This window comes from Oryzias melastigma, linkage group LG16 (genome assembly GCF_002922805.2).
Source record: "Oryzias melastigma strain HK-1 linkage group LG16, ASM292280v2, whole genome shotgun sequence".
NCBI lineage: Eukaryota > Metazoa > Chordata > Actinopteri > Beloniformes > Adrianichthyidae > Oryzias > Oryzias melastigma.
The window spans coordinates 30,011,051-30,034,300 of record NC_050527.1 but is presented as its reverse complement, the minus strand read 5'-3'; the positions used below and the strand labels follow the sequence as shown (position 1 = coordinate 30,034,300).

The 23,250-nt window shown below is 41.4% G+C and overlaps 1 protein-coding gene across 2 annotated transcripts in view; it reads right to left on the bottom strand.

Annotated features, from left to right (window-relative positions):
- The window catches only part of znf407 (zinc finger protein 407), a 188,700-nt gene that overhangs the window by 108,563 nt on the left and 56,887 nt on the right, over positions 1 to 23,250 (bottom strand). For both annotated transcript variants that reach the window (XM_024263492.1, XM_024263494.1), the window contains exon 5: positions 556 to 630. In XM_024263492.1, coding sequence (XP_024119260.1) covers positions 556 to 630 — 75 coding nt within the window. The remainder of the gene's footprint in view (positions 1 to 555; positions 631 to 23,250) is intronic.

Here is a 23,250-nt window from a genome sequence, read left to right as displayed (position 1 = left end):
TCTATTTCAGCGACTGGCTTGACAGATTGACGGGTGTTTAACGTCTCATTTTGGCTTGTCAGGGTTGAGGGGGGGCCTTCACAACTTCATCTGCTCATCTTTCACACACAAACACTCGCAGACTGACAGCAGGGCTCTGCTTCTGACAGACAGGGCTGAGCACACAGAACTCTCATCCACAGTCACATGGTAAAAGAAACCCAAGTCCTCCTAAATCCAAGAGGGAAAGCATAAAAATGAGGGCGAAGGCAGAATAAAGTTTGTCGGAAAATGGGATGAATCAGACAGAAGGAGTGAAAGTCGATTAAAGGGATATTTAAAAATGGAAATCGTTGGTTTAAAAGGTCTGGTGCAGTCATCTTGAATCTCTTTCCTTAAACATGTCAGTCAGGTTGCAGAAATTACTTTAACAGGCTCTTCTGTTTGGCAGATAAAGTTTCTTAGAAACTCAGAGACAAACAAAAAAGTCTTTCATATGCTCTAAATAAAAAGCAAGCCTGACCTGGAATGCAGATTACAGATCATAAAGAATGCACTTGCATGTGCTGGCTTTACCTTTCTTTTCGCTGTCCGACTCCGTGTTTTCCCAGCAGGTGGGTGCTGAGATGTTTCTTCATCACAAAGGCCCATCTATAAAACAAAAGGAGAACACGCGTTAAAGAGGCGATGGAGTCAAACTCGTGATCAGTGCTACACACGAGTGTGGAAAGTTTAAAAAATGATGCTTTTCTGACAAATCAAGAGATATACTGCGGTCTTTAAACAGATTAAGAACCACAAATCTGAATAGACCTGGATTAGGTAGCTAAAGGAATGCTATAATTATGTGTACTTATATAGTACTTTACTAGGACCAAAGGGCTTTACAGTTACACACCTTTTCACACACACTGATGGCAACGTCACTGACTAACACAACCTATAACCATCAGGAGTTCAGTGTCTTGCCCAGTGAGACTTCAACACATGGGCAAACCGAATCTGCAATCTTCTGATCAGAGGTCAAACACTCTACATAAAACAATGAAACATTAGACCATAAGATGTTCTGGTGACTAGTGAGGAGAATCTATTGACTCACCAACAATTACAGGAAAAATGTTTTCTTTATCAACACATTGAGACATGTCTACACAGAGACCTACCATCAGCTGGTTTAGTTTAACCATCCCTTCCTGTTTGTCACTGGCTTGTAGTCAAAAACTCTAATGGTAAATGGTGTTTTAGTTATTTACCACCTCAGTGGCCATGTGGAAGAGTGTCCACCCTGTGACTGGAATGTTGTGAGCTCAAATCCAGGAACACCAAAGACTGTAAAAATGGGACTCAGTGCCTCCATCCTTGACACTCAGCATTAAGGGGTTGGATTGGAGGGTTAAACCACCAAATGGTTCCTGAGCGCAGCTGTGTCTGCAGATCACCGCTCCCTCAGGGGATAGGTCAAATATGGAGAGCAAATTTCACACATCTAAGTGTGTGACATCTAATGGGACTTTAACTTTATGGTGCTTTACTACCCAAAATCAATACTTCCAGCTAAACAGCAGCAGATAGGGCAGAGATAGCTGCAACACAAGCAGGAAAGTTCATCTACCTTTAAATGTACAGTGTTCCCTCTGTTATTGTGGGGGTAATGTTTAAAATATAACCCACGAAATGAAGTAGAGTTAAGGATGTTTTAAAGGCTGTAAAATCCCTCACTACACACTTTTTTAGACAAACATTTTCACACTTTGTTCTCTTCTTTTAAACTCTAAAAGTTCAAACTTTCGTAGTCCAGCATAATAAAATGAAAACAAAGATCTTTTTATGAGGAAAGTTGAATGCATTTTGCATAGGAGACAAGGCATGGAGAAGACTGATTGATCGACAAGGCCAACAGCCAATCAGGACGCAAAACACAGACTACTGTTAAAAAGATAAAGCATGTAAAATTTCACTGAAAAAAATCTTTTAAGAATTTAAGACCACAAAAGGTGATATACAGGAGAATTTATATGGGAGAATTTATATTTCTTTTAATATATCAGAAACTTGTGACTAATATAACTTACCAGCATAACTTTACCAGTACTAATGCATGGAAAACAATTATCAATATGTGTATAACGGTAATCATATGGAGCACATTACATAAATAAAATCTTATTCAATATATATCGTTTATTTTTTCTATGTATGGAAACTAATGGTCCACCTTGTACAATACAGTGAGGCTACTGAGTAAAGTTGTTTATCAGATTCTGATTGTTTTTCAAGAATTAAGGTCTGCTCTACACCTCGAGGGCTGCATTCCTGCATGTTTTCCAACATACCCTCCTCAGGTATGTTCTAATTGGCTGGACACACCTGAACTAGGTAATCATGCAGACACTGCGGCCCTCGAGGACTGGAGTATCCATAAGACCTGGAGTCAAAAGATTTCTCTGTTATACAAAAGACTGGAGAAGGAAAGACACCTGTGAGCATTTGTGAAACATAACTTTAAAATTGTTTGTTTTTTACTTAAAAAATTGTGATTTACAATATTTTTTTAGAAAACTGCCTCCAAATCTTCAAGGGTTTGAAAATACTTCTACCTGTAGTACACAAAGCAGCAGCAGGGCACACAAAATCTGACAAAAATCAGTCGTACTTGAAGCATTGCTTTGTTGTGACCGCATTGTTCTGGATCTATGGAGGCCTCCGAGTTCACCGTGTCTCCAAAACAACATATGAAAACATAATGAATGCATGACAGGACTAACTACTCCGACATCCGTGCAGCTACACCAGTGTTTTCATCCTCTGGCCTTTTCATTTAGCACCCATCACTTCCCATTACAGTGCAACTGAGAGACAATGACCACATCTTGGAACTGAAGAGGAAGCTACATGAAAGAGTTGCAGGGACTTGAACCGACGTGTATTGGCAATGTCGCTGCACAAACCTAATCAGAGCTGGCCCTTCTTCTTCCCCTCCTCTGGTCTCTGTCGTTTTTTTCTCTTTTCCAAAGTCGACAGTTATTCGCTTATTCTCATGCAAACCCGTGTGAGCTCTCCTGAAGCTTTCCCTCTCACTCAGTCGGTCGTTTATGGAGCTAATTATTTCACCATTTATGTGGCAATGTCAGCTGTTGTCCTCCTCTTCCTCAGCCCCTGACGCCTGGACACGTGCATGTCTGCTTCCTCCATCCCCTCGCGGCCTCCGAGTCCCGCCCGTCATCGACACCCCTCAGGCCGACTCGCACCAACATATAAATATTCAAGCGTGTTCCAGTGCTTTGCCTCATTACCATCACTTCAGATTTTTCTCAATCCACTCCGACTCAATCCGTCCAGCCGTCCAGAACGCTGCCTCGGAGTTAAACTGGGAGCAAACGGACGACTAAGTCATGTACATTCCAATCAGAGAGGATGGATAGATCAGAACGCTGCTCTGCTGACTGACACCGCCATCTACAAACAACAAACGGCATCATTTGGGTATTTGTGAGGGGGCGTGTGAGACAACTTATCAATACGTTTGAGAGAAAAACAAAACCCTGGAACGCTTTCGCTTGTTCAAGTCGTGTTTAGACGTGCAGGAAAAAGGGAGGGAGAAAGAGCTTGCAAACATTTCTGTTAATTATGTATTACAGCTGTCCTTCATAAACCTAATTACAGAGTGCTGAAAGGCAACAGGGGCAATTTGCATATGTGGATGAAAGACAAGACTTATGCAAAATATGATTTTAATTAGCATTCTTTGATAGCAAAGGGTACAAATCAAACTGGCATGTTGTGAGATTCTCATCTCACCATGTTTTTCTCTCCTTTTTTTTATTTCATTTTTTTTATACCGGATTACTTTCAGAGTAGCACCGGTGCAAGCTGGTTAATGCCCCGTGGAGACAGCCGGAAAAGGGAGTTGTGCGCACACACAGATGCATGCGTGCACAATAAGGGTTTATTATTCACAAACGTGCACAACAACAGCAGCTCTGAATAGCCACACACTGAAAGAAAGAAGGAAGGGATGATCACACGTTTGTAATTAGTTGGGATTATCTGACACATAATAACATGACTGATAAATGTTTCTCTAAAAGTAATTCCTGATGCAGACCAGCAAAAAAGAAATTATGTGTTTAGATATTAACGGGGTCAATCTGTTTGTTAGAGTGAGATCAGGCCGCTGCCCTTGGTATATGTACATCCAGGTCAGGGCTTCAGTTTGCCGCCCTGCTGCCTTAGGCTTCATCATCAACCTAAACCATCAGCCTGGATGGTTATTGTAACAAAGGGATACTCTAACATGCCATTCATCCATATCAATTCTCTTTTCCCTCATGAATTGAACTAATAAGGCTGTGCCTCTGCCCTCCGGGGAGGCTCATAATATCCATTGCAGATATGAAAAAAAAAGGAAGAAAGAAAAGGGAAAAGAAAGACGGAGGCTCTGGTGTTTCACGTTCGACTTTCCCTTCAGACTAATCGGCGCGCCACAGCTCGTTAGGTCCGTGACGTGCCGGAGCTTTACCGATAAGCAGGGGAGACATGGCTCAATTACCCACAGTTACAATCTTTCTCTTTTTCTTCCCTCCCGCACGCCTGACGATGAAGAGATAACATGTCAATATTTGATACAAACAACTTCATTTGCCTAATGGTGTTCCTGGATAGACCCGTATACAGATGCAGAGGCGATGGGAGATCTAAGAAGAAGCCTGAAGCGAGGCTTGGCTTAGACGCGCCGGAACGCCACACCCCCAAATAGTGGAAGCCCATCAGCCTGTGCGTGAAGCACGCCAGAGTTGGGTCAAACAAGTTGTGTTCAACCTGCTTTCTCTGAAGATATTTGTGTTGCTTTTGACTTAGTTTTATCTATTGATTCTCCCTGACTATAGTGCAATGACACTTTGCAATCAACAAGTTGTTGCTCAATTCCTGGAGGGTTAAAGTCTCCAACTCCGATCATCTTTTGATCTATTTTAGAAGCGTTTCCAGTGGTCTTTTCATTATGATTATGCTGTTGTTAGCCAAAATCAAAACAATTCTGTGCCGGTTTTTTAGGACATTGGTGTGAAGCGACCCCGCCCCTCTTTCCCTACCCGTTGACAAGAGCTTGGAGCGGAGAGCTTGTGGCCCACCAAGTGTTTTTTCTAATAAGCTCTTTTTCAACCAGCATTTTACATCTGCTCCTGATTCACAACAGTTTGAGTAAAGGAATACTCAGAAATGCAATTTTAAGCTTAACTTTCTTTATATTTGCCTTCCATCAGCAGAAAAATACAACAAGAACATGTTAAAAGTACCAAAAACATGGTTTTCACCAGAGTATATCTTTAAGAAGGACATAACTTCGCTGTGGAAACTCTAAAGCCTCTTTCCCACTGAGTGGTCTGGTTCGTTCTGGGACGGTACGGTAGGTCCGGTCCAGTATTTTGAGAATTTCCATTGTAAAATTGACCCATTGAACAGTTCTGACCCGGAACGGAACGGTTGGGGCGGAGCTGCTGTAGCCACCCGTTGATTGGCAGAAAGTGATGACAACATTAGAAAGTGCGAATGTAGCACTCATTTAAGCTAACGTTTCCATCGGCGGTATTCTTCTCAGCCACATGCAATCTTCTTTCAAACAACATTAAATTTCTGTTCTACATGATGACCTCCATTTTTGCTTTTCTAATCGTTGCAATACAATGACACGTTCATGCGTCGTGAAAACAAACAGCTCAGTGAAAGCTAGGCTTCACTGAGTGGAAACGCTTGCCAGGATTAACCGGACCGTACCACTACTTATCGTACTGGACCACTCAGTGGAAACGAGGCTTAAAGATCGTGCACTACAGAATGTTCTCCATTCCGAATCTAACATTCCAAAACTGAGTGCCCTATAAAATTCCCAGAAGTCTTTGTGGAAAATCACTGTGGATAGATGCTCATTTGACTGTTGAATATAGACCATAATGCATTACGTTTAAACAATTTTTGTAAAAGAAATATATATAAAAAAATGTTTTTCAATAAACCATCCACATTTTCATAATCAGAACATTGGAATTATAAATAAATGTCACAAAATCCTTGTTTTGATTAGATTTTTACAAAAAAAAAGTAGTGAGTATGATGTCTAAATTACTTTTATAATCCAAGGCACTAGATAGTCCTGCACTAGCTTTTTAGTAGTTAGCAACTAGGGTGCAAATTCGGACATAGCTAAGGTTTCATATGATGACTTTTCAAATGAGTGGCACTGTCGTGAATTGAAAAGAATGCCATCCATACGTTGATGTTAAAGGTGAGTCCCTGATAAGTCAAAGTTCAACTGCTTTAGCTTTCGGTGCGTATTTAATGTATGTAGTACCTAAAAACAGACTTTAAAACTTAAACTTGTGTAGCAATGTGTAGAAGTGAGAGTTTTTAAAAGGCCTGAAACGTGCATTTACATAGACTTTTCATTGGAAGCACATTTCTGAGCCGAATGTGAACGCAGCAATAGTGTTCTGTCCGTCACCATCTTCTACACCAGATGGAATTAGGAGATTAGGATTAAGTTTGTTTCCTGGTGAGTTCAGTACGAAAACAGATGAGAAAACTGCAGTAAAACAGTTTTTTACCTCAAACCAAACAAACATCCACCTGGCACTTTGACAAAAGATGTCTAAAAGGAGGTATAGCTACCAGACAAACCGAAGATCCCCGCCCCCACCACTTTACAGAAACCTCTGATAGAAAGTGCAGCAGGAAATGATAGTGCTGGAGTATGAGCTCAGAAGTTAGGAACTATGTTTCTCCTGTTATGGATGAGTGCGCACACACACACGCACACACACAGTCTGCAGTGGTCCACTCAGCCCCAAAGAAATGAGAGGTGTGTGTGGGCTCATCTAGCCTCCTGTGCCAGTTCTAATGATGGCCCCCACCTGCTGCTTTAATGTCACAGCTGGATCGCCCTCCATCCTTCACTGACTCTGACTTCCATCAGCAGCAGGTAGCTCCCCTCTGCATATTCCCACCCCCTTCATCTCCCCTTCCTTCCATCTTCTACCCCCCTCCCATCAGAACACCACCTCCATCTATGTTCTTCAGGTCATACATATCCACATTTCTGTCAGTCTTTACCTGCCTTCTGCTATTCCATTCTCCCGTTCCCCAGTTTGTCAGCGTTGTACTTAAATAATGAGTATATTTTTATATTTAGAAGCAAAGATCAATGAAAACGCTCGGCATCACAGTTCTCTGATGTTGTTGAACAAACACAGATCATATTAAAGCACTTATAATGTGAACCCAAAAGCTAAATTTAACACCAAAGAAGAAGATCCATAAAATGAAACGGAACATTTCACATTGTCATAGCTAATTCACTCCTCACAGTAAACATTACTAGTGTCTCCCTTGTTTTGTTTGTGAGTTTTTTTTTCTCACGAAGCCGTCCTGAAGAAGAAGTGGAGAAGCTGGAAGTGAGTTGACATGTCTAATCTGAGAAGCAGTGACAGGCAGGTGAACTGACAGAAGAACAGAAAGCAACACTTGGCTGACAGCAACCCTGGAGCGCCGAGACAGCTGCCGACGTGTCAGACAGACAGATAAACAGACAGGAACAAGAAGTGGAAAGATAAGACATTTATTGACAGACAGAGCAGCTGCTTTTCTGACAGAGAGACAGACAGGAAAACGTCACCGACGAGGATGGAGAGAGGAAGGCTTCTGGATGTTGTACAAGCCAGCCTCCGGCACTGGACTGGATTGGGTGGGGATTGGGGGGGAAATACTACTGTAAATCCAAAGTTAAATTTCCACATGTAGATATAAATGTAGATGAAAAAACCAAAGGGGGGTAAATATCTGACATAAATAATTGAGATGCCCTTTTCTGGACAGACAGGTGGCAAATGAGAACAGCAGAGTGGAAGGCCTCAACAAATCAAATGATAATAAGTATTTCAAACTTTTTTTATTCTTATTATTGATTAGAGTTATTATTAAAAAAATAAAAAAATAAGAATCTTCTCTTGGAATAGTAAGGAAACAGCACTGATTTTGCCCAAAGTCAGGAAGCTGGTTGCCCAGATCAGCCGGTATAAGCAACATAGGGGCGCAGCAAATCATTTGAGGGGCTCAAGATTTCATTTAAAAATGTTGCTTTGGTTATTTTTGCAATGTTTAATGAAGATTGTAGTCATGATTTGTTTTGTCTGGTTCACACCAGACGCAGACGCACTGTGGAAGCAAGACGGAACGGAGGTCACTTCCATTCCCTTGTTAACCTACAGAATACATCTTACAAAAACACACAATACTTCTAAAGGAGCGATGTGTATTAGTATATGGAGTATATATATATATATATATATGTGTGTGTGTATAAAATAGCATAATCAGTGAGTACAAATCCATCAATAAAAACTACTCATGCCAGAAGTAAGGTGTTCATTTTGCACTGGTGGATGTTTGGTATTCTACATTTTTATTCTTTCTTTTAGTCTTCTCCTATTGCATCCTAAATGAGCAGAATGTTGTGGTTTTCTTTCTTACTGATTGATTGATTGTTAAAAGAGTCCGGCAATATACGTTTTTCCTCTTTCTGTCCCCTTTTATTTTCTTTTTTTTATGTTTTGAGTTCTTCAAGAATGTATTTCATGTTTTCCTTTTATTGAATAAAAACGAAAAAAAAAAGGTTTATATCAGACGTGAAGCGCCGTGGCCGTCTTGCGCCGTGCAGTGATTGTTTCGCCGTCTGGTCTATTTTTTGCGCGAGCCGTGAGTGAACCGCGTCAGTTCTGGCAGGAAGTTACATCAACACACATGAGAAAATACTGTCAATTTTCAAAATATAACCAATTTTTCACAGTAAAATACCACGATTGACAAATGTGATCATATTTTCATATCTTAACAGACTGTAGAGATGACAGTAAACACACAAACACAATACACTAAAAACACAGACACAAACACATACTCTCATCAACGTAGTAGGCCGACCATGGAGCGTGGGAGTGTGGTTTTAGGTGTCTGATGATGGCAAAAAAAGCTCTAAGTAACCACAGCTGAGCAGAAGCGCCTGTCGACCGTCGCGGAAAAATGGTGTGAACTGGAGTTCAAACGGATAGCGTGCCCAAATCGCTTTGCAGCGCTTCAGCGTCCGGTGTGAACCAGACTTTAATCTTTGTCAATAATAATACTAATGTTGACTCTTGCTACCCTCCCCTGGACCTCCGATCCTTCCAGGAGGACATCTTTTCTAAGGACATCTGCTTTTGGAACCATTTAAGGTAACAATATAAAAAATAAATAAATACATTGATTCAGTTTTTTAGTCTGTGCCAGAACAAACAAACAAGCATTTGATCTATTCTAAGATCCTGACAAAATAAAGGGAGGCAAAGTGTTTCTCTGACGACAGATCAACGTCAAGGCCTTCAGTGAAACAGACACCGCTCACTAATGATGCTGGCGCTTTTGTGTGTACGTGTCCTTTAGTCTTAGAGGAGGTACATAAAAAGCTCACTTTGCTTCTCCGAAGGGGTTTTTGGATCATCTGCTGAGGCAGGTGATGGGGCTTGACGGATTGATTGAGGCGAAGTTCTCATCGACAGTGGCAGCGCCCCATAGAGTTCCCGGCTCCAGTGCACACTGTTCCATTAAAGGATCATTTAGAGGGAGAGCAAGTTCCACCTGCACTTATGCAGAGCACACCCTAATGGGAGATGAAACACGCCTTTCCCAGCCACAGGAAAGAAAAGAGAAAGAGGGGGCAAAAAAAAAAAAAAAAAATTAGAATAATGAAAAATAAAAATTCTGTTTCTTCCCAACAGCGCATTTCCATCTTCAAGAGAACAGCGATTGATGAAGTAATCTATTATTGATATCATCATCGTTATGCACCGATGGCAGTTTCAGCTTTACGAAGCCCCCCAGCCCAGAGCGTCAGAGAACTGTTTGCATATTATGCTACTTAGCTTCATTATATTTTCTAATTAACTGCTTTAATTTGGGACTTAAATCCTAAGTGAGCAGAGAAACTTGAAAATGCTGAACAAGAGAGAATAATACTTGTGTTTGGGTGTCAAGATGAAAAGGGAGGTGGGAAAAGAACAAGGTAAGAGGGCTGTTGCAGAAGCACTTTTCCCAAACACGCCGCGAAAAAGCCGGCTCATTGTGTGGCATCAGCACAAACGTGATCCACTTTTAAAGATCAGAAAAAAAAAGAGGAGCAAACGCTGTGAGGACGCAGCACAGCCTTTAAAAAAAACAGTTTGAGTAAAACACATAACATGCTAAAATAATTAGGTGTTACAAAAAGGGGTGAAGAAGTCGTTTTACACAAGAAAACAAAATGAATCAAGAAACGGCGGTTGTTAGGAGCTGTTAGCTTCTCTTGCTAATGCATCTTTCTCTTTTCTCCTCTCTGCAGTGCAGTTAAAGATATGAAAAATATATGTGCTTCCCCCCCTTCCTCCTTTCCAGCGTGCGTGTTAAATCATTAAAGAGAAGTCCTGCTCATTATCTCTCTAAACAAAACTTCTCTTAAACCAAATAAATCACCGTTGCGCTGTGCAGCTAACAGCCGTGAAGGGATAAATTACAAAGCGCCTCACTGGCAGCACTGGTATTTTAAAAAGCTTGCTGCACAATTTCTATGATGTGCAGTAATTTGTAATGCAGGTTTCCATCTGTTTTCATGGGCTCTTCAGGTGTGTGTGTGGGGCGCGTCGGGGGGCGGGGTTGATGGGGAAAAGCGAAACAAAAGCATAAAGAGCTCATTTTGTGCTGCGTTTGCTTTCAATAATATTAATCAAAATCTGTCTCAAACCATATCGGATTTCCATAAAATATGCAGCACTTAAACGGAAATATCACAAGATGAGCTGAACTGATATTTGAACGTTGACTTTTTGGTTCGAGAAAAAGATTCTCCCAGGAGTTAGTAACTTTTAGAGGTACAAACTCAGACATTTTTAATTGTTTATAAATGGAATAACTATAATATTTGTAAAAAGCATCTTGATATAATGCATGTAACTAATTTTCATCTATTCTTAAAAAGCTTATACGTTTTTTTTAATACTATTGTATAATTATATGTATGCATATACTTTTATTCAAACTGCTATAGTTGTGTATTGTACTGTTGACACCTTACACCTCCAACCGTTCTCTTTGGTCCTCAGATTAAAATCTGCTTTAAGTCCCGAGAAGAAGATTCAAAACCCGTGACGACCTGGTTGAATCTTTCAAAAAGCTTGTAAAGTCTTTTTTTTGTCAGAAGGGTTTCTAGTTAACTTTTTATGTTTGACTGCCTTTTACTTATTTTTTACATTTATTTTATTTTTACCTTTGTTGTTTTGTTTATGTTATCCTATTTTATAACATCTGTATTGTGTTTAAATCATGTCTTGTAAAGCACTTTGCACTTTTTTCTTGTGAAAAGTGCTACATAAATACATTCTTCTTCTTCTTCTTTCCATTGTTGACTTTGAAGAGAACAGTGGTTATCAAAATGTGGAATTATTTCAACAACTTAAATATTTCAGACATTTAAGACAAAACTGTGACTTTTAATTAATTATTTACTTTTATAGAGCACAGACTGATAAACAAGGATTTGAAGAATGGAGAGATAGGGAAAGTAAAGAAAAGAAACAAGGTGGAATTTGCTTAAATGCCTTTGATTACATTTTAAGTTTTAAGCTTTTTGGCTTCAAACTCAGTAAAAAAAACAACAACAGATCATCACTTTATCAAATGTAAGTGCAAATTTACACAAATAGCTAGAAGCATTCTTGTCAAAAAAAAACTTAAAACATTCAATTACTTGTTATTGAAATAGTTGTTTCATAATAAAACGGAAAAAAAATGTATAAAACTACAAATGTTGAAGTAACTGCAATCATTAAGTCAGTGTGACATCTCTGAGATCCTGAACCATCCTGTGTCCTTCTGACCCCCCCACATCAAACCGGCTTCATTATGAAAGAAAGGCCTGCTCTCCTGTTAAAGAACCTAATTCCGGGTGAAGACCCCCACAACAACCTCTGCACCCCACAAGCTCCTTCAAGAGCCAGAAACCACGGTGGAGCCCATCTCCACCACCCAACCCCCTCAACCTTTTCTCCCTCCCCAGCAGGCAGATTAAACTGTGTGTAACAGGGCTGCACTTGGGTACGTTTACAAAAGCAAGACTCCCCCCAGCGCCTTGGGGGATAAAAAAAAAAAACTGCAGCCCCGATGCCCCCGTACTAACAAAAAATGAGAAACATGATTTATTCAGTCTGTTTACCACATTATCTATCTGCTCGTCCTCTGAGAACAAATTAAACGGATGAAGAAGATTGTGAAGAAAGACCGGTCCAATAAGGAAAGACAGAAATGGAGTGAGAAATGAAAATTAACAATCTAAACTAAAAAAAATCCTGAAGCAGGAGGTCTATAATGCATCAATCCTCGACAGACACATTACAGCATGTTAGAATAAATGTCTCCACACACACATACATAATCAGAAACTTTAAATGAATGCTAGTCAGAGGAAGGCAGAAAAAAATGGAGCTCAGATCAGACCTGAGCGATGCTGAAAGGCTAAGAGGGCAGGAGCTGAAAAACAAAGAAGACAGCCTTTAATTTCTGCTGGTGTTGTTTTGGTGAGTGGTTTGACGCATTAAAAAGAACTGAAGCAACATGACAAGGGAGAGTTGCATTTCTCCCGCTATAGTTTTGCTAAAGCAGATAATCCATAAAACATAAGGCCTCCATATTGACGTTTTTCCTCAGCCGGCTGAGTGAAGGGCGTAGCTGGGCTGTCAGTCCTGTCTTTCTGCCGGCTACCACTCTCATTATCCCTGCTCTTCTCTGAAGGGCGGCTAAGGTCACACTCCAAAGGAGCAAAATAAACCGCTACGACTCTAATATTCAGTCATCTCATCAAAGAATGACTTATTAGTTCCAAAGAACCAGAACTAAGGAAAGACGGCTGAAACTGGAAGTTCCCATTTTCTGGATATGATAAGTTGAACCTCAGAAGCAAGACGTGTCATCTTATCTAACCAAACTGTACTTTCCTCTGAAGTTCAGCTTGGTGTCAGCTGACTAAAATGGCAAAGAAACGATGGACTTTCTGAAGAGTGATGGAATTTACACAATCTGCTGCTAAAGTTGACAATGTCTTCAAAGTTAACGCACTTCTTCACCTCTCTGAGTATGCGCACACACACTCAAAAAGTGTCCGTGTTTGGCTTCTCCTGACATCCACCATCTGCTGCCCCGGCAACATAGAAGATTGAACAGAAGACTCTCTCCCTTAGACTTGTCAGCCACCTTATCAGCACCCAAAAAAAGGAAAAATTAATTCTAAAGTGTCTAGCAAGGTTTCATTCAAAGTCGTGCCAGCCGTTCGCCAACTCTTCCAGTTAATCCGTTTAACAAACCTGCAACTCCTGAGTTTTAAAGCCTGCATATAGGCCAAGAGTACGTGCGCATACATTATATAATCAAAAATACATAAAGTTTATATAAAAGCAAATTCAAGTTATCACACTATTTTTAATCTTAAAAAAATACCCAGAAACCTTATTTGGTACACATGTCTGACATATTCATCCAAGTGCTGGAAATATTGGTTCATATCAACAAGTAAATCTGGTGTCTTTACAATAACATATTTATGGTCTTTACAAAAACTAGTCAAGCAGTACGACTCGATTGATCAACCATCTGTCAGGATCTGGGCGTGGACACAAATGCAGGACACACAATGGTTCCAATAAAGTCCTTGTTTATTACTGAATCTGTGAAGGCTAGAGGGCTCGTGACACCCGTAAAGCTCACAAGACGATCTGGCAACGGTTGGCCGGAGAACGCAGACTAGAATGAGAGGACGTGACAATCAAGCACAGGTGCAACCATTAAGAGGAAGCAGAGCCAGGTGGGAGAAAGAAAGAGAAGACAACAAGTATAAACAACTACACCCCTGATCCCAATCCCAAAACCATCAAACCAACCAACTAACCAACCAAAATCCAACCATCAAACCATAAAACTAACCAACCACTTTATTAGTAAAGCACTTTTCATCAACATGTTATAGAGCACAAGGCACTTGACACGTATAAACATTGCTCAAAACAATAAAAAGTTAAAAAAAAACAACTGTCATTAACCAGTGCTTCAGTTTTGTCATGAGGAGGGTTGCTGGGACTGCTCCCCTTCATGTGTCCTCTCCCTGGGGAGAGTCAATGGGACCGCTCCTGTCCACATCTGTTCCTGGAGGGATTCCAATACCCCTCACATCCGTCTGGCTGAAGGAGCCCTGTCTTCTGGACTCGTGTTTTTTGTTCCTCCAGGTCCCCTCCGCACAAATCTTTGGGCATCTGGGATCTGCCCTTTAGGGGAGGGGTACTGTCATGATCCAGTGCTTCAGTTTTGTCATGTTCTGTTTCCCTGTCAGTCCCACCACATTCAGGTTAAATCATCCACAGCTGTTTTCAGTTAGTTAATAAACCTTAGTGTATTTAAGTGTCTGGTTTTCAGTTTCTCATTGTCAGGTCATGTGCTCTGTTCTGCCACTGGTTTCCGTTCTCCTGGATTTGCCCTGTTTAAGTTGATTTAGTAAATGTTTGTTTCTGCCACCAAATTTCGTTTCCTGCATTTGGGTCCTTCACCACCATCCATGACAACAACAGCTTAAAGGCAACAAAAATCAAGAGACAAACATAAAATGGAAGGAAACATTAATACTTGAAGAGGCACCGTATTGCTTAAAGATAGAAAGGGTAAAAATGTGCAAATGATAAAGACATAAAAACCCATAAATAGTTCAAAGCCAAAAAAAGTTTTTCATGAAATGTATGTCTTTGGTTTACATCTAAAAGTCACCACAGATCCAGAAACTCCCAGATGGTACTGATTCTACGACAAGTAGCTGCCAGAAAATGGGTACACAGTGGTCAACCGAGACACGTTTTCTTCTCCAAGGCAACTTGACTTCTCGCTTTTCTTTATGACATTTCACTTCTCATCTAAGAAGCTTCATCAGTTCTAGTTGAGTGGTGGAAAGTCAAAAGGATTTATATGATGCCTTGGATTACTTTGACCTGGATAACTAAGAATTTCAAATGAGCCAATAGCATGTGCTCACACCACACCACTATGCTACTGCTGCCAATAGTCATAAAAACTGCTTCAAGGAATAGTGGATTTCTGTTTAGGGCATTTTCTGACCATCCCATCAGTGGCGGGCCGTCAGGGCCTGCAAGGCCTTCTCTGCTGGCCTAAAAATATCTGAATCACAGACTGATATTAATTATTATTTATTTCCGTGAATACGTATTCTATAATTCCAAATGCTCTGTCTTCGTCCTTTCATTGCTGTCTCCCTGGTTGCGCTGCTTCCAGACGTGTATTTTCCTATTTAAGCATTAACCAATCACATTGCAGCACCATTTGTTGCTAGGGTCAAAGAAATCTGCCTGAAGGCCTTCACAATCAGTTTTGCGGGCCCTGTAGCATAAAATAATGGTCCACCAAACTGTTGCTTCAACCAATCAGATCTGGAGGAGACCACGTGATAGGCCAGCTAGCAGGCCCACGGAAACGTCAGGATTTTCACGCGCTGTGATTGGATAATCGGAGAGTGTACTAGGCAGACCTGGTAAACTGAATCTGTAGCGACCTGCACAGGCAAATATATCGAATTTAATAGCTGGTTTGTCAATCCACAATGGCTGAAGGAGGAGAAGAAATGGATTTGGTTGCAGACTTACTGTCAAAGCCGTTTTCAAGACGGACTTTTCAAGAAAAGCTGGACATTGTTAAGCGGGGTCGGGCAACTCCGAAGCTAGCAAGCCCCGTGTCCACTGCTTCTGTTGAACGGACATTCTCAGCCCTGAAGCGAATTAAAACGTATGCCAGAAATACGTCAGGGCAGGCTCGACTTTCAGCATTAGCTTCCATGGCGATAGAAAAGGACTTCTTGATGGAACTAAAACGCACAGATAATCTGCACGACAGAGTGATTGAAATCATCTTGAGGATAGAAAGGATGGATTTTGTGTACAAATAATCCGGATTTTTGGTGAGTAAAATTTTGCTATATACCTAAATATTATTGCAATTTTATCAGGTTATTTTTTATGCTTTTGGTGTGTGTGTGGCAGCTGTACCTGCAGTAGAAGTTTTATTGCCATAAAATAGTTATTGAGGGTTGGGTTGATTCAGATGGAGCACTACTGAAGGCCTAGGTGTGAAATGCACGGCCCGCCACTGCATCCCATACAACTGTTGCAGTGGAAATACGTATTTATTCAATTAATATCCTTTTGATCATCCTGTGCAAACTGTAGCTTTAGCTTCTTACCTAGCACAGTTACTCCAAACTTTAAGGTTTTCAAGATACTTCAAGATTCAAGATACTTTATTAGTCCCACGGGGGGAAATTCATTTTTTTTCATTTAGGGGATATAAGTTCAGACATGGGTTTCTGCTTCTAACAACTAGTAACCCAAAACAGTTTGCCCAGTCTCCTTTTGACATTTGATCCCAGAATTTTCATGAACAGTCACTGCTAGAGATGGTTGATTGTAAAAAAATCCTATAAATTGTTGCGCTTTTTAAAATCCTCTGACAATGTTGCTAACGAATAGTCAATTAAACTCAATTCTTCCCCATTTAGACACTAAGTTTAGACTTCAGGATTAATGTTACCATGCGATGGACTGATTTGTGCAAACACACAACTGACTGATCAATAGGCGTACATGTCTGTTTGTGTATTTATAATTCTATCTCGGTCACTAAATGCAAAAAAAGCATGCATCATAAAGAGATGCCATAAAACAGGTAAATAAATAAATAAAGGCAATAAAGTGTGCTATGCAGATGAGGGTGACGGAGCCTTCATCTCAGCCTGTTCTACAATGTGCTGGTCATTCATCACAAAGCGCCAAGCTCTACCTTCTTAGCATATTCGCATATCCTAATGAAGGTTCGCATGCAAATGATGACGACCTTTTCCTTTTGGCTTTCTCTTCTTTCGCTTTCTGCCTTTTATTTTCCTTTGCTTTGTTTTCCTAGGCCTTAAATTAAGAGGAAGGGAGTGGTGAGCGGCTTTAATGGCCGTTAGAGCGACAGGCTGAGTCTGTGACGATGTGATCTAAACTCAGGGACGCTATAATTAGGCTAATCTATTACCAGACGGCAGCTGTCAGAGATCTTTACGACAAAGAACAGACTTGTCAGACAGTTTAGTTATTAAAACTGGCTGTAGACTTTCTAAAGAGGTGGTCAGTCAAGCCTGCAGAAAGAAAAGTAGTTATGGACACTTCATGGAAATCTTTTTCTAGAGCTCTACGAAGTTTAATATGTGTTCACCAGTTGTGCTGAAGAATTTTTTTTTAATTTCCTTTAAACATTCTGATCAAAACTTTATATGACACAGTTTTAATGACAAAAGCATGGAAAATAGTCAGAGGATTGAATTAACCCTTTGAAGGCCCACTCCGATCATCTTCTTAAGTGTGATTATGCTGTTTTTAGCCAAAATCTAAAAACTGGATTTCAGGACATACGTTCTGCAGAGCGGCAATGGCTCATTGGAAATTCACACAAGAGTAGTGGGTGAGACCACTGGTAACGGCTTCATCCTTCTTCCCTATCTTGCTGATGACACCTCCCTGTTTACATAATCTCCCCCTGTCTTACAGCCCCTAACATTACCGGTGCAACAAAAATGGTGAGCAATATTGGAGTGATTCAGTTGTATAAGACAAGTAATGTAAGTAGTAATGTACGTAATGCATAATGGTCCAAAACTGATTTGAAAAGTTGATTTTTTTTCAATGATCGAAGAGTTATGTTGTATCAAAGATCGTGTTATTTTGGTGTCGCCGGCAACATCCCCGGTGTTAAGAAGTGTTCACACATAATTTGGAGGTCAGGGTTTCCCGTTTCAATGTTAAGTCAATGAACAGATGCGATCAGAGGTCCTGTGGCGTGATTTGGGCATTGGTGCGTCGATCTGGCAGCAGCGCATTTTGGCCTCTGCGGTGTGTCCAGAGTTCAAATATTTGAACTTTGCCAAAGAAGAAATGTCGTGTCTACCAATGAGGACTCAGCTTTGGCCCATTAAGTGTTGATCACGGATTAGCAGGTGGAGTCCAAAACCAACATGGAGGAGAATCTGATCATTCTCCTTCTGATTTTTTTTCTTTCAAGAAAATAATAAAAAGATCCTCGAATTTTATTCTCATTATTTTTTCCATCTTCAGACTTCCAGCTCAGTAAGTCATCAAGCTGGGTCACAGAGACAGAAGTACCACTGAAACCGGCAGTCATTCAGACACAGCTCCTGCAGTAGATGGTGAACAATCTTTTGTGCAATTAGCCCAATGAGACAATTGTTTGGGACTTTGGGAAATATAGATCAAATTAAATTGATATGAATCGAACCTAATCCTAAATCGAATCGAACCTAAACTGCAAATCTCTGAATGATCTCATGAATCCGAACATGATGAGTTTTACGGTGCTTTAGCAGAGCTCTTCAAACTAAATAAGCCTGATTTCTCAACATCATCTGCGTCCTTCGTGTATTATAATTAGATATTCAGTCAATGCTTCTATGGGACTAAAAACTTCAGACAGAAGCTCCTCCCACAAGGTTCTGGAGCATCCAGTTTATGAACACATTTTTGGCAAAACGTTGAGGAGCAAATTTGATGCATGTTAATGTCACAGGGTGAATTTCCATGTACCTGTATATATACCACTTGTGCTTTTTTTTTCCTTTTCTGGATCTGCTCTGTTCGCCCCGGACATGTAACTCCGAATTCCGAGGATCCATGAATGCTCCGGACAATTCTGTAATGACTCACAGGTGAGTGATGGGACGGTTTGGAGTCTTGGACTCTTGAAAAAAGGGTGTGCAGCAGAGAGAGAACACGATAGGGGAGAGCTGTCCTCAGCCAGTTGGGGACATCCCAGTCACAGTAGCGTCAGCCGCGGGAGCTACTCGCAGCAGCGTTAAAGAGTGCCGACAGGGATGGAAACTGGGGTGGGGAAGAGGGATACAGACCGATTGCACACACAACAAAAATCCATCTTATGGCATTGAAATTAAAGTATTGACACAAATTTGGCCCACAAATTGTATTTTGTGTGAATGCAACATTTAAGGGGTTTTGATCTGTTCATGGATTAAAGAGTAATCCTCTAAAAACCTGAACTGTTTGCAGCAGCCCCTCCCATACCCACGAAAACGAGCGGTTGGAAACGTGCTGACGAAAGATCGATGCAACCAGCTCACTCCAGGAAGATGCTGTGCTGCAAGCTCCGCCCCCAGATTAACACAACCCTCATTTTATCCCCTTACCCACTGATGATCAGCAAAAAAAATTTCATTGCAAAAGCAGAATACTGTATATCATCCAACTGGGTCCTGTCTTTAATAAATTCCAGCTCAATTAGGTGTTTGTTACTTTTTCCGCGGCGCTCGTTAAGACCCCCCCAACCCCCGGTCCTGCACAGCCGTGCAGGAGCCGTGTGTGAGTGTTGTGTAGCAGCGTAACAATGGCAAAACCAAGTAAAGGCAAATATATTCTATGTGCATCCATCTTTGAAGAAGTTTTCATTATTTTCGTGGGAGAAATACAGACATGGTGCCACAGACGTCATAAAATAGACTGCATCCACACGCAGCAGCAGGCGGAGCTTCAGGAATCGAGCCGTTTTACTTCCGGGTAGGAAATGACTCACGAAATATAACTAATATTTCACAAATAATTCATTTTTTAGTGGTCAAAAGTTAATATAATATCTTATATATAGATATAGTTCACTCTGAAAGGCTTAAGAAAATCCTGGTAGGGCCCCTTTAAAACATTTGTTTAAACCTTGTGCTCTTTTATGGGGTCCAGATGACCCCACCCTTACATTGATGTGTGATCCCTTCCATGACAACGGTGGACAGGATTTTATGTCTGCTATGGACACAAGTGAAGATAAAAAATCCTTGAAAAAACAAAGTTCCCTGCGCCGTCTTGAGTGGTCCAAATGACCCCACTTTTAATGTAAACCTATCTAGGATAGCACAAAGGTTAAAACAAAGAGAGAATTAAATTCTTGTATAAAAACAAATCAAACATAATTTTACTTTATGACTATTGGCATATTGATTGGAGCTCATCAACTGTCTCTCTGTCACCAGTGACCAGAGGATGGGAGGGGGCCCAGCTGGGGGAGCCAACAGAATGTCCGCTGGGCAGGGTCCTGCGCTGTCGACGGGGAGGCGGGAGAAAGTTATGCCTCCTCACTGTGACTTTGAACTTCCTCCGATGAGGCATAAATATTGAAATATTGAAATGAAAGATGAGGTGTGCGCAGTGGGGGTGGGAGGGTATTGAGGGGAGGAGGAAAAGGGGAGATAGGATAGACTGATTGGAATAGGGGAGAAGAGACAGGAGGCCCACTGAGAGGGAAGACAAGGCCCTCACCCCTCTGCCAGGCTGCGTTGGAGCAGCGCGACAGTTATGGATAGGAAACATTACTGCAGCTGGTAATTAAAGCAAAAACTAATACTGTCTCTTGGATGAGGGGGTTTCATGGTGAGCATCCATTTGTCACTGCTGCACACTCGCCAAGGCCAGATTAAATCACACACATATTTAGTTCTGCTGTGCACACAGGATCTATCCATCTATCCATCTATCTCTGCTGTCCATGCAGGCGCGATACTGACTAATAATCATCTCATCTGCGTTTACATCAACTTCTACGCTCAAAGTTTTCTCCTCGGGGTCTAAAGCCACCCGACGAAGACGACTCGTTTAATAATTCATTGTCCTATTTTTTTTACATTCCAACTGTTGTTTCTTAAAAAGGTTGAAGTCTAAGATCAAGAACCCAAGTATCAGCTTTCACAAACACATGTAGGTCAGCTTCTGCTAAGGAGTCCTCGGAGACAGTCAGTGACTGACTGGAGTGACTGGCTGCCGAGTGGCGGAGAAAAAGCGGGTAGCTCGGGGGTGGGCGTTGGCAGGCAGAGAGGAAGACGAGGCAGGCAGGGATGCCATGTCACCAGACGGAGGGGATCGATGACACTGCGCGTGTCACTGGGTGATGGCTGCACTCTGCTAGGACCAGCAGCCCCTCCAGCGCTGTCAGTGAGACCAGCAGCTCCAGAAAGTGACACTAGCAGCCCGACAGACAGGCTCAACATGACTCGTCTCTGCTCCCGCCACCGACGAGGCCTGACGGCGCGCTGAGACAGCGATGGAGGGCTTTTGAATGTGGAGCAAATTGATACAAACTGCATTTGTGTTTGCTGAACTGGATAAATGTTAAACAGAAAATAGAGGGGAAAAAACATCCAAGAAGTTATTGTTGGCTTCCTCTGTATCACAAGCAGAAAGGTGATTGGTCAGATCCAGAAAGATGAACAACATGGCTGAAGATGGGAGGACGGCAGGATGACAATGAAGAGATAAAAGTATAGTGATTTGAGGAGAAAACATGAAAGAGGGTGGAAGGGTAATGCCAAAAGGCGAGAGGGCAAAGGAAAAAAAATACACGGTAGAGGAAGATGCAGAGGACTCTGGCAGGGAGAGGGAGAGTGCAGCAGCGAGACTGATCGCTGTTGATCTTCACGATAAGCGCTCCCGACAACTTGTGACCAAAGTGGCGCTGCGACACTAATCGGCCGTGAAGGCTGACCTGCAGCGAGGCAGCGCAGTTCAGATCGCATAGGCCCGGCACTGCGGCTCAGACGAGATGGGCCCGGACAGGAGACATCCAGGCATCAAAACTCCCTGAGAAATTGCGACATAGCTTCAGTGCACTGTGAGAAGAACATAAGAGGAGAGGGGGGGGCAGGCGAGCAGTGATACTCGTTGCTCTTGGCAGTCCGAGCTGACTTATCTGGCTTGAGATGAAAAGAGAAGGACACTGGCAGAGAGAGTGAAGTGAGGGAGTGAAGGGAAGTGTCTGGAAGAAGGGAGGAGGATAGAAAAGTATGGGGAAAGTAAAAAAAGGAAAAAAAATAGATGCTAAGATCAATTTTATCGACAATTATCTAAGAGCCAGACTGGAGAGTAACCTTGAACTGTGTGTGACCTACCTCAGTAAGACATACAAAATATGTGTGCAGACAGCATGGCTGAACGCTCTTATCAGGAAAAAGTAAACAGTCAAAAGGGAATCGAGGAGGAAGTAAACACACTGTAACAAACTGTGCATGCCCCTCTGGGGACTTTTATTCTGACTGTGCCATGTAAAGGACACAACCTTACTCTTTGTATGCATATATTCTATCGAACGATGTTAAAGTGAGCCAATTAAGTGTTTGAACACCTTGATAAGTTCTGTTCTCCCACTTAGAAATCATGGAAGAGGGTGAAATTTTCATCTTAGGTGCATGTCCACTGTGAGAGACATACTCAAAAAAAATCTGCACATTGCAGAATCTTTTAAATAATGTATTCGTATGCTACTCCTGCAAATAAGCATTTGAACACCTGAGTAATAATTGCTAATATTTGGTGCAGTAGCTTTTGTTTGCGATAATACAGGTCAAACATTTCCTGTAGTTTTTCATCAGGTTTGCTCACACTGGCCCACTCCTCCTCATGGATCTTCTCTCAATCAGACAGGTTTCTGTGCTGTCACTGAAAGAACATGGAGTTTTAGCTCCCTCCAAAGGTTTTCTATTAGGTTATTAGATCATTTTCATGTTAGAAGACCCAGCCATGACCCATTTTCAATGGACTAACAGACATGAAGGTTGTTCCCCAAAATCTCGCATTACATGGCTCCAGTCAGTGCAGTCGTCCTGTCTTATTTATAGAAAAACACCCCCATACCATGATGCTAGGAATGGTTTTCTTGGGATGGTACTCATCATTCTTTTTCCTCCAAACATCAGATTTTAGTCTCATCTGATCACATGAGTTTCTCCCATGAATCCTCTGGATCAACCAAATGGTCATTGGCAAACTTAAGACCGGCCTGGACATGTGCGAGTTTAAACAGGGGAACCGTAAGGCCTCCATTTGAAAAATTTTGGCTAAAAACAGGATAATCATAGTTAAAAGACCAATGAGAACACTTTTACAACAGATTGGAACTTTAAGGTTGAACACATAATTTGGGACTAAAATTATTGGTTGGGAGCAACAGTCATTTTACATACTTTTTGACACGCTAACTGCAGAGATACGCAAGTCATTCTTAGAAAACTTAGAAATGTCCTTTCTATCAGAGTGAGCTGCAGAGAGAAACATGATGAAGGGCTGC